Source organism: Galeopterus variegatus, unplaced genomic scaffold (genome assembly GCF_000696425.1).
Source record: "Galeopterus variegatus unplaced genomic scaffold, G_variegatus-3.0.2 Scaffold2789, whole genome shotgun sequence".
In the NCBI taxonomy this organism is placed as follows: domain Eukaryota; kingdom Metazoa; phylum Chordata; class Mammalia; order Dermoptera; family Cynocephalidae; genus Galeopterus; species Galeopterus variegatus.
Genome location: NW_007728900.1, coordinates 310,466 through 322,593, shown reverse-complemented (window position 1 = coordinate 322,593; position 12,128 = coordinate 310,466). Strand labels below are relative to the sequence as shown.

The following is a 12,128-nucleotide window of genomic DNA, read 5'->3' as shown; positions in this document are numbered from 1 at the left end:
TACTGAATAATTAACATTTGTCCAAGGTTATACAAGAAACATTCTAAATGTTTAGTAGAACTCTTCAACCTTTTTCAGAACTAAAAAGAAAGAAGCATGGATAGTTCCTTGATAGTGGATGGTGACTGTAAAAATGGATGAAATGTATGCCTGGAATACTCACGGAGCACTTAGTAGAAAAGAGTAAGAATGGGTGCAGACTAGAAATGAGAGAGAAGAGAAAAGCAACTTCAACCTTTTTCAGAACTAAAAAGAAAGAAGCATGGATAGTTCCTTGATAGTGGATGGTGACTGTAAAAATGGATGAAGTGTATGCCTGGAATACTCACGAAGCACTTAGTAGAAAAGAGTAAGAATGGGTGCAGACTAGAAATGAGAGAGAAGAGAAAAGCATGAATGGGAAATAAAATGAAGCCCCTCTCAGGTAGTGACATTATCAAATCTGTATGTTCTGATGAAAGATGAGGCCGGGGGAGAATGTTGTCTGAGGTGGAGCCATGTGAGGAGGGTGGTTCTGACCTTTTGGGGGCAGTTGCGGATGGAGAGGGAGAAGCAAGCTGCCTGCAGGCTATTCCCACTCCCAGAGGTAGACACAGGAGGTCCTGAGGTGCTGCAGCCATGAGCTGAAGCAGCCTGATGATGTGTAACTCCATGTCTCCCAGGACTTTTGCATACCTGCCTCTGAACACACACCTTGGGTCTAACTTCCAGTATCCAGAAATTTTTTAGGTGGAGGGGGAAGAGAGAGAGAAAGAGATTGATTGACTGATTGATTGATTGATTGATTGATTAAAACTCAAGTTAGAGTAAAGGAACTCAAGGAGAGTACTAAATACCAGTGATTTTTAACTTCATTAACTCATGCTCCATGTGGCATATTATATTTATTTTTTATCATTAACTTATTTATTCTGTTACTTAGTGGTTAAATGTTTTTTTTTTTAAAAAAAATGCCTGGTTCTTTATTATCCACTAGGTGCCTGCTACTCTTTATTATAGACGAGGCACCTATGTACCTGAAAACCCAACTAGAAACCTGGGGCTTAAAGTGTGTGTGTGTGTGTGTGTGTGTGTGTGTGTGTGTACTTTGAGGTGTTATTAATGCTCTCTGAGATTATTACTTGTTTTGAATGAATCTCCTGGTGATCACGTCTAGGTCTGTCATTCCCTGATCATGTCCTCTTGGACTAATTATTTTTGAGTCCCCATTTTCTCATCTGTGAAATGGAGTAATTAGCACAATAACACGACTGTTGTAACTAACCAGTGTTACCTTGGAGAGTAAATAAAATAAAGCATGTGAAAGTGTGTTTTAAACAGTAAAGCCCTATATGCATGTTGATTAAAGCCACCATTTAGTAGATGATGAATGATAGGATGGTAACCTTCCTACACTGCTGGACAGCACCCTTGTAGAAGGCTGTCGTGAAATTTAAAAACTGTATAAATCACAGGTCTCTCTTCTGCAGGCTGAGTGGGACTCACCTTTCTTGGAAATGTTATTCTTTAATCCTATACTTATCAACTTTGTTCTTCATGAACAATATGCTAACCTATATCTCAGTTTTCACCTTTAGGCGTTTGATTTTTATATCTCTTTACTACTGTATAGGCCTTCTTTCTTTTTCTTTTTTTTTTTTTATTTGGTTTTGTGTGATGATTCATACTTAAATTGTATTAATCAACTTTACTTTTATGACATAAAAAGTTATTCTTTCATTTGATAGTTACAGTGCTAGTTGATTGTTTTCTCAGAATCCTCATTAACCAGTTACTGTCTATAGTCCACAGATTCCTTTAATTTGAGGTTGGATTTCCATAGTATTCTGAATCTTATGTCCACAGTGATTTAACTCCGTCTTTTCCACTTTTTAAACGGTTGTAAGACAGACGCATGACCGTCAGACATTCTTTTGTCCAGAATTTATTTGTGCCAACCATTCCATTCCGCCGCAGTAGTGACTTTGTGGAAGTAGGAATGCATATGTGATGTCTGCTCCCGTGCTACTTTGAGGTGGCCTGCAGAGGGCAGATTCCTTTAGAGAGTCCAAACAGAGCCCCAGGAGGCTCTCTTCTCCAAATATCCCACCTTCACTTCCCATCAATCCAAAAGATTTATTTTGGAGTGCCACGCCTGGAAAAATGTTCCCTCAGAGGATCGAGTCCACTGATCCTTTATGTCTGTCTGTGGGTCCATTGCCTCCAGCAGATCAGTGCCAAGTTGAGACCAGTTTCTGCAAGTACACATGACAGATGGGACGGAAGAGGATGGGGATGGAAGAGGATCATGGAGGGGTCAGTACACACTGCCTAAACCGTGTTGTGGGTGGACTGTGGGATCCTTGGCCAGTTTCAACTTTTCAGTGCCTCAGTTTTTCCATCTTAAGATGGAAGCCACCCTGTCCCACCTACCTGATGTTGTCACGAAGGTCGAATGAAATCTTGTGTGAACGTGCTTTGTCAGCCCTTAAGTACTTGCCAGGTGTGCGTGGTCACCTTCGGGGCCCCCACTCTGCTGACTTCCATTTCTTCTCACCCTTCCTTAGGTGAGCACAATTCCTTAGTGGTTCCTTTCCTGGTATGTCTCTCCACACAGCAGCCCCTGAATGTCCAAGTGTGTACATTCACCTGTCAACTCATTCATTTTAAATTCTAGATTTTCTTTTGGGCTCTTTTTCTTCAGAAGCCAACATGCAACCAGGAAATCCAAACACATTTTAATATTAGCCTTTAGCAAAGCATAACTAGGGAGGTAAATCTTTTGTTTAGAAAATGTCATATGCCACCTTCATGGCTGAGTAGAAATCATTTTTAGATTAACTGGGCCGTGGTCTGGTGGAGTTCCACAACTTCCCTAAATTGGTACAAATCACTGAATTCTTTATGTTTAAAAATGATGCACATGTGTTTTGAAATGGGCTTTTGACATACACGAACGCTGTTTGGCGTAGATACCCAGGAAGACTTTCACACGCAATGGTGTTGCTGGCCCTCTTGGGAACGGCTACCGTGTCTCCATTGCTACAGTGTCCTGAATTTCCTTGCACATAGTGAAAATGCTCTTACAGCAAGATCCTCTCACATTTAGCCTTGCGAAGGTGAAATAAGGACTGAATTTAAGATTGGTCATTATCTTGGAAAGCCTGGGGAAGATAAATTTGAATCTGTCTTTGAATTTCAACTACACAAGCAGGTTCTATCTAACCAGCCGGATTCTCATTAAACTCCATAGTAAACTTTAGGCATAAATGAAACTTGTTGAGAATTTACTCTCTAAGGAAGCTAGGCCACATAATTTTCTAAACACCTCTTTTCGATAAAATGAGAAATGAAAATAGCCAGTCAAACGTGTATGGAATGTGCACTTGGCGATGTTTTATACTGTTGCTACAGGAAGTCACTTTTATTTTTATCATTGCATATTAGTAAGAATAAAATGAAAATCAAATCAGTGGTTTCACAACTGTGTAACGTTTAAAGTGCTGTACCAAGTGAGGGAGCTGCTTTCTACGCCAGCGTTCTCAACTGCAGCTGTGGTGCTATTGACATGGGGACCTGCCAATTGTCTGTGATAGGGCCCGCCCTGTGTTTTGTACCTGACCTTGCTCAGTACATGCCAGTAGTACACCCGCTTCCTCCAGTTGTGACACATTGCAAAGTGTCCTGAGGGCGTTAATCACTCCCAGTTGAGAATCATTGATCTAAATGTATTGAGATCTGTTGGTAAGATAAATTTCGCCACGAATACTGTAAGGTCACACACACTAAAAGCACGTGCTTGGGCATAATATTTTATTAAATGACCTTAGAATGTCAATCTTTATCTCCTTCCTTAGAAAATCCTATTTGCCTGCAATAAAATGGCAGTAAGTCGACAGAAAATAATGAAAACCGTTTCGTTCTTAAGCTAGTTTTCCTACTGAACGTAGTTAGATGTACAAATCTTTAGTCCACATAAAGGGAGAGTGAGCTAGGACAGGAACAAATACGTTGATTTGGAGGAGTGACAGGTGTTGATCTGTTCGCTGCATATCATTCAGGATGATTCTTACTGTTATTACCTGTAGGAAAGTAATTGGATACTTTTTTCATCCCAGTGCCTCAAAACAGCATTTCAAGGCTTAACTTGTAAACTCCACATTAAACATTGACATCAGGGGGAATAAAAAAAAAAATACATAATTCTTGTTCTAAGGGTAGTGATTTGTTTTGCAAGGCGCATGTCTCTGCTGAATGATGAAATAAATTGTTATATTTACAATGTGACTTTGGTCCTTTGAAGACTTCTAAGTACTGTAATTTCACGATATGTGCATTCTCCACAAACGTTCTAGTTATTGCTGTGGTCCAGTGTTGCCTTTGCCGAATAACTTCACTAAATAGCTGCATTGTGCTTGCACAGCATACCTGAGTTCTGCGATGGTTTCTTGTAAAGGAGTAGCCAGTTGATGATAAGGCCAAATTTAGTTAGGGTGAATGTAGTTACTTTAACTGTAAACAACCTTCCTCTGAAAAATACCCAACTGCCAATGCCATTGCTGCCGGGAGAGAGGGTTAGAAATGAAGATACTGGGTTTTTATCCCGTCTCCCTTATTGATTTATTAAGTGATCTTCAATAGATCACCTCAGCGGATCCTCATGCTGGGGCTTTTTGTGGAATGGGCACGGTGAATATAACAACCCATCGTTCTATTGTTGTGATACCATTCTACTATGCCATGCATTTTTTGAAAGCTGAGATTTGGAGATGAAGGGCTTGGTGGGGCACACATTGAAGGTTGATAGATCTTATGTGAGGTTGTTACTTGTGATAAATAAATACATAAAAAATGAATGAAAGCGGCTACTGTCCTGTGGGAAACGGTGCTGTGTCAAAATTTAGTGTGCTTTCAGTATTTCAGTAAACAAGGGATTGGGATAAATGTGCATAAAATTGGCTGAAAAACAAAAAAATAAACAAACACACAAATGTAAGAAACCTGACATGTATATGTTGGCCCTGGTAAAAATACGTGTGAATGTATATTTTATATTAAAATAAACCTGGGCCCACGTGCAGTCTGAACCACGTATTAGTTGAGAGACCCTTGGGCAAGGAACTTCATCTCTTTGAAAAGTGGTTGTGAGAGAATTAAATGAGGTACTATATTTGAGGGTGCTTAGCAGGGTCTACTTAATGGACAGCAACCTGTGCCACTCTCAAAGGGGTGCTATGCTTGGTTTAATGCTCCACTGTTGAAATGCTGAAATTCTTCATACTTTCTGAATAAGGGGCCTGGTATTTTTGTTTGGCGTTAGTGCCTGCTAGTTACATAGCTGCTTCTGGCACCCAGCACCAGCCTGCTGCAACAGAACCCTTTGACACAGGGCTGTTTCCTTCCTTTCCTGCCGGAGTCCATATGTTGTTCTGTAGTGGCCAGTGAATTGGCTACCACAGAAGCTTCTTTGGCCACCTGGCAGCAGCCTATTGCTATAGGACCTGCCACAACCAGGACCTCTGTCTACCCTTGCATGCAGCATGCCACCGACAGCAAGGGGCAGTCCTTGCTCCTCCCACTGTGAGAGTAAGGGGAAGTGTTGGGTGTCTGTGTTCCCAGAACAGAGAAGGGAGCGATACCAACAGATATTTGTTGAATATTAGCCCTGGGAGCGGCTGGACATACAAGGAGAGAGATCCAAGATGTTTTCCCTTCAGTTGGTTTTTTGGAAATGAGGAGACAGGAGACGTGTTCAAGTAAGAGCCACATCCTAAGAAGGCAAATGCCAAGTTCCATGTACACAGTGCAGACCCAAGATGTTTTCCCTTCAGTTGGTTTTTTGGAAATGAGGAGACAGGAGACATGTGTTCAAGTAAGAGCCACATCCTAAGAAGGCAAATGCCAAGTTCCATGTACACAGTGCAGAAATAAAGGTGACAAGAGTGGGTTCCAGCTGTGCTGAGTTGCAACTCAGGGAGGATTTTCCTATAACAATTGTGTTACACTGGTGACTGGGTCTATAATTTAGTTGTGATTCAGAATAAATATGCTTTTGAGAGCTGACCTAAAAATCATACCTATAATATTGTTTCTTTGAGGAAAATACCTTCTGAGTTCTAAATAATTTTGAACGGATGATTTACAAATCAGTGTTTAGGCCATAATCCATTTCTGAGTAATGTATGTGGGAAAAAAAAAAATCTCATGAAATTTTTGACAACAAACAGCCATAGAGGCTTTCATTTATCAGTCGAAAGATTATAGCTTAAATATTCAGTGTCTAATGCTATATGTTTTCAAATAGAATACTGGTGATTTGGAAGCTATACTGCAAAATAAAACATTTATGTTTCAGAAAAGCTGTCAGACCCCATCTTCTTCTGTTGGAAGGAATGGTAATATCCTAAATGACAATCTTTTTCAACTTTGTAAATGGAAGATAAAATGTAGTCGCCATGGTCCCATTGACCTAGATGCCATGGTCCCATTGTATACCCTGAGCACATCACTAGAACATAAAATGTGTTCCCTTAGCAACATCTCGATGACATAAATTAGAACATCCCTGAGCTAGGGGCTAATCTCCCCTATAATAATTAGAGGGGTTTGTTCCTCTAGAAAATAAGAGTGCAAATTTAAAAGGATTTTTCCAGCATATGATAGAACATTGTAAAGAATTTATTTGTAACCTGTTCATACTCAGGAATTTAGATTTACCTTAAATTTAATATTGTAGTGACTTGGTTGTCTACAATTAAAATGCTGATTTTTACTTAGATGAAGTTGAGTCAGAGCATGGACTTGTACCTATCTCTTTAGGGTCTTTTCAGATATTAAAAGTGTTATCTTTTATTTCAGTATATGCCGTTGTGCTCTTGAAATATATGAGATTTATTCACTTAATAAGATTTTTATAGTAAGTAATATATCAACTTTATTATCTGAATGTTAATGCCTGTATTCATGAGCTGTTTCTTTGTTTTATGCATCTAGGTTCTCTTAGCTAGCAGTTTTGTGCCCATTTATGCAGGACTGAAACCCGTGGAATACAAAGGGCAGGTAATGTTATAACTGAGGAATTAACCTAATCTCCATATTAATACATTTTCTTTGAAAAATTCAATTTTATGATTATTCTGATGGCTCCAAATAAGTTTATGTATTTTATTCCTCATAAATACCTTTGTCTCTATTTAAGACAGAAAAAAATTACGTATAGGGCTGTGGTGCCTTATCAAGATCTTATAAATGGGAATGGCAGACTGGAATGCTCTTATTTTCATCTTTTAAAAAAAAATTTTTTTTTTTTTTTAAGGAGTGAAAGACTTTTTTTCCCCCTAATAGGGTCCTATTCACAGGCCTGTCTATAAACTTCTAAAAGCAGAATCGCATCTATTCCTCTCTGCCATTCCGTGCACATTCATTCAACATATGCATTTTATCTTCAGATACAGTATAGATTTTACACATACAAGACATAAGTATTTAATAATCAAATACGGTGTATATTTAGCACATGCTAGAGATATACATTTTATAATCAAATACAGTATGTGTTTAGTACATACAAGATATATGTATTTTATAATCAAATACAGCATTTAGTTAGCAGTGCTTCTTGCCTCAAACCAGTCGGCCCTGGTATGACTGTCTAAATGGGACAGATGAGAAGGTGGAGTCTCTTGCCTCAAACCAGTCGGCCCTGGTATGACTGTCTAAATGGGACAGATGAGAAGGTGGAGGCACGGAGAGGTTAGATAAATGGATGAAGGCCATGTAGCTATGAAGAATGAGAGACAAAGAGTGACTATTATGGCTACTTTGGACTATTTATTAACCATATGCATACAATATATTATTTTCAGTGATGTACTTACATATAGCTGTCTAGTGGCCAGTTAGAAACAAAATATTCTCTTTTTTTTAAGAGCAACATAAAATAATTTAAACAGCAGCTCATGGAAAGCAGACAAGCTTTCCTATTTTGATACTGTCTCTCAGAGCTAATACTTTATTTCCAAGGAAAGCATGATCTATTTTGTCATAAAAATTTCTTTGTGATGTATCATAGTTTACATAACTGTTTTGAAGTAAGTTAAGTATCATTTGCTCTCTTGTTATATGAGTAAAAGTCAGCATTTATTTTTACACATAAATTTTGAATAGAGCTAAAGATGCTATAATTTTATAATTATCTGAAATCTAAAATAATTTTTATTTCAAGTTATTGCTTTATAATATACTCTAGTCATGACAAAAATGACAGAAAAAAAAATAAATCCTAAGGTATTACATGAGATTAGATATTACTGTGAAAAGAGGGTTCAGAGGTCAAAAGTCATCAGAATTGCTGATACGATCAACAAATTAAGAGGTAGTGACCAGATGATGGGATGTAAATACACTATCTAAGTGATATTTAAGGACGTAGGATTTGGGGGAAAGGTGAATCCAATAAAGACACAGCTTAGAACACAGCTGAGTCACAGAAACCCAGTGTGCTCTAAGACTATGCTAAACTTTTTCTTTTTAAAAAAATACTAATAACAGTATTATGAAGAAGAGGCAGGTGATAGAGGCTCCAGGTTTTCTTCCAATATACAGTTTTCTCTTCTTCCATAGTAAGAGAATCCCAGTTTTTAGCTGGACCTATTGCTGTATAACTAAAAAGTTAGATTCCCCAGCATCCCTTGCAGCTAGGAGTGGCCATCCATGTAATTGTTGGCCAAGAAGATGTAAACTGAATTATTGTGGGACTTAGAGGAAAGGAGGTTTTATACCTTTCTTTCTCTCCTGTTGCCCAGAACTTAGATGTGATGGCTGGAGCTCCAGCAGACATTTTGGATCATGAGGTCAAATATTACACCCTGGAGATGACCAAATAGTGAGCTGCAAATGCCTGGGTCTTGAGTGATTGGGGAAGGGGATGCCCTACCATACCAGTCTACCTTCCATATTTCTGTTACCAGAAAAAGAAGTAAAACTTCTGTTGTTATTATTGCATGTACCAGAATCTACTCCTATCTGCTGCAGGGATTATTACCCACAACTTTACAGATGAGGAATTAAGATGTGAAGATGTTCATCTCTTTCACTGAAGTCACTTAGCTAGGAAGGGGGCCACTTCCCCAAGAAGATCTCTGACGTTTGTATCTCTGCTGTGTCTCTCACTCTGCTTTGACTTGTTAGTTCTTTCAAAAAAATATGTCCCTCATTTTGTTTCAGTAAAACCCAGCACCATTCCTTGGGTGTGTGACAGGAATACTCAGAATGGTTCAAAGTGTCAGGTGTGAGGAATCAGATGTTCCTAATGAAGTTTCCCGTCATGTGATTGAATGCTTTGGACATGAACATAGAATGACAGCAACAATTAAACCACAGGGAATGCATGAGCCCAGAGCTGTGGGAAAGATGGAAACCACTTGTGAAAGTCTCTTGACCTTGGACAGTGTCCCAGGACAATGTCTTGCCAATCACTTGGTGTCTATCCATAGTAGACACATCATAATTACTTGTTGAATTGAACCTTATGTCTTCGGAAAGCATTTGGTTTTCTTCTGTTTGTTTAATGGCGTCTACAATGAGGGGGTCCCCATGCAAATAATGATTGATGGAGAGCCACAGAGACCATGCATCATGTTAATGCCAGAAGGTGACAATTTGCAAGTGACATTTCTTGCTTATTACTGACATTCTATAAGCCTGATCACATCTCACAATCTAAAAAGATTTCTATACCGAGTTATGTTTTAGAATCTTTTCACTTCTAGAGAAATGTGAACTTTGCTTTAAATGCAGTGCTTTACTGTGGGCATAAGCTTTTTTTATGATGTAGGTTACATAAAAATTTCAGTTGTGCTGAAATCACCTGTCATTTTCTTGATTTTAATGTTTTCATGGAGCTCAGGTTTTGATTTGTTTGTTGGCTTTGGTGGTTTTTCTGAAGTGAGGGAGATTGGGGTGGCATAAGGAGAGGACGGACTTGGTGTTACTTGTATTTGTGGCATAGAGTCAATGAACTTAGAGAAAGTGGGCTGTGGCCAAAGAGACAAAGTCCATTCTGTTCTCTTGTGACTTTCATTAAATACAGACCTCCTTGTTTCTATGTCTCGTATTTCTTAGGAATTAAACATACTGGATTTTATTAAGATACATTTGTAGATCCAATATTTCTATTAAAAATTTATTAATCACTCAGAAGCATCTTACTTTAATAAGACTTAAAATTAAATTTAAACCACAGCAAATAACAGTACAAGTCCTTAAAAGTGGTATGTTGTCTTTGAAAATTGCTTAATTTTCTTATATCATGTTTAAAGTTTTTGTAGCTTTCTCTGGTTTCATCTTATAACTATTTTAGTGCTTTACTTATAGTAGATACTTATTAATAACTGAGTAAATGAATGAATGGAAATAAATTAAAGTTAAATCTTGTATTTTTAATTAGTGAATTTTTCTTCAGTACATATGAGCTCTTTCCATTGATTGATGGAGAGAGCCACAGGAATGTTCACACTGTTAGGCAGTGTTTTCACAGATTCTTGTCATCAATCTGGAATAAGAATAGGAGTTTTCAAGAAGAGTTCTTAACTAATATATATAAGAGATAATAGCATTAGTATTGGCAAGTGACTAAAATGCCAGAGAAGGATCATCTCCTGAAATGATACATGCAGATCAGAGAAAATCTGTAGGATTTTGTGGTGTTTTCTTTTGCCTAGGTTAGAATTCAAGTAATATCTTGACTGTGTAATATTATAAGAACATATATAGAAAATTTATCCTTGTATTAGCCTGGTCCATTGAGGCTTTCGCATTATAGATTATTAATCCTTTTATTATTTACACACATCTGTGGGAAAGATAATTGCAGCACACTCTGTGTTATTGTGTGTTTATATAAAGTTATTACTGTGGTCCTTAGGCTCCTATTTCTTCATGGCTTAGACGTTTCACGTGGAAATGTAGCTCAGTCACTGGCATAGTAATCAGTGGTAGCTGGCCTTGCCAGCAGCCGGATTTGGCTGGATGGAAATTTGGGCATCAGTTTAGTTACTCTAAAATAGAAGCCCTTTATTTTTCAGCAACTTTTTACTTTTTTCCGTTGTCTAATTTTTGAAACAACATATTAGGCTTCCAGGAAACATTTTCTATATAGCATTTATAGATTGTCAACTGCTAAATAACCCTTTGGAGTCTTCTCAAAATTCTATATCTGGAGTCATCGTTTTTGATCAAACTTCAAAAATTCAAAAACTAAGAAAGCAGTATAACAAGGATCATTATTTAATAAAAGTTAGTACAGCAGGGTTTCTCAACCTCTTTTTTAAAATTTTTATTTTAACTTGTGTCCCTTTGATTAAAAAATCTCATCTATCTCTTTTCACCTCCTGTTTTTCTTTACCCCAAATGGGAAATTCTCACCTGTATCTGGGAGGTGGATATTTCCTTTTTTCTCTCTCCCTCTCCCCTCTTCTTTAAGAATTACAGATCAGTAATGCTCTGTTGGGCATGTCTATTTGTACCCTATATCATGAAAGCAAAGAAGCTATGTTTGCAAATATAAAATTATTTTAAAAACCACCTTTACTCCTTCTTTGTCCTCTCCCCCCTCCCCCATCAGAAAACAGTCCTGCCGTGCCCTGCTCCCATGCAGCGTCGATCTGTTTTACACTGTGTGAGAAAGGACGTGAACTGAAGTAGAGAGACTGACTCTACCCCTTTTTGCCTGTGTGCTTTACAGCAGAAGATACTTTATTTCCTGTACTTTTTTCTGTGAAGTATCGGATAGTAAATACTTTCGGCGGCACCGTGGTACATAATCTCTGTGGACACACCTGCTCGACTGTGCTGTTGCGATAAGAAAGCCACTGTAAACAATATGTAAACAAAAAGCTATCGCTTTGTGCCAATAAAACTTTATTTACTAAACGAGATGGTGGACCATAGTTTACCAGCGCCTGACGTAGAGGAAGTAACCCTGCAGGCCTCAATCTCCTCTTCTATAAGATGAGAGAACTGAATATACTTGCATGACCTTTCTACCTGATAGGGCTCTTGTAAAGATCAAATTAAATGATAAATTTGAAATTACTTTGTAAACTATTAGGCCCTGTGCCATGGAATTTATAATAATTCTAGACATCAAT

At 38.0% G+C, this 12,128-nt stretch overlaps 1 protein-coding gene across 4 annotated transcripts in view; it reads left to right on the top strand.

The window, feature by feature from the left end:
- The window catches only part of PNPLA4 (patatin-like phospholipase domain containing 4), a 34,979-nt gene that overhangs the window by 12,493 nt on the left and 10,358 nt on the right, over positions 1-12,128 (top strand). For 3 of the 4 annotated variants that reach the window (XM_008582993.1, XM_008582995.1, XM_008582992.1), the window contains one exon: positions 6,973-7,038. The exons of the other annotated variant lie outside the window; for it this stretch is intronic. In XM_008582993.1, the coding sequence (XP_008581215.1) occupies positions 6,973-7,038 (66 nt within the window). The remainder of the gene's footprint in view (positions 1-6,972; positions 7,039-12,128) is intronic. 4 annotated transcript variants of the gene reach the window in all.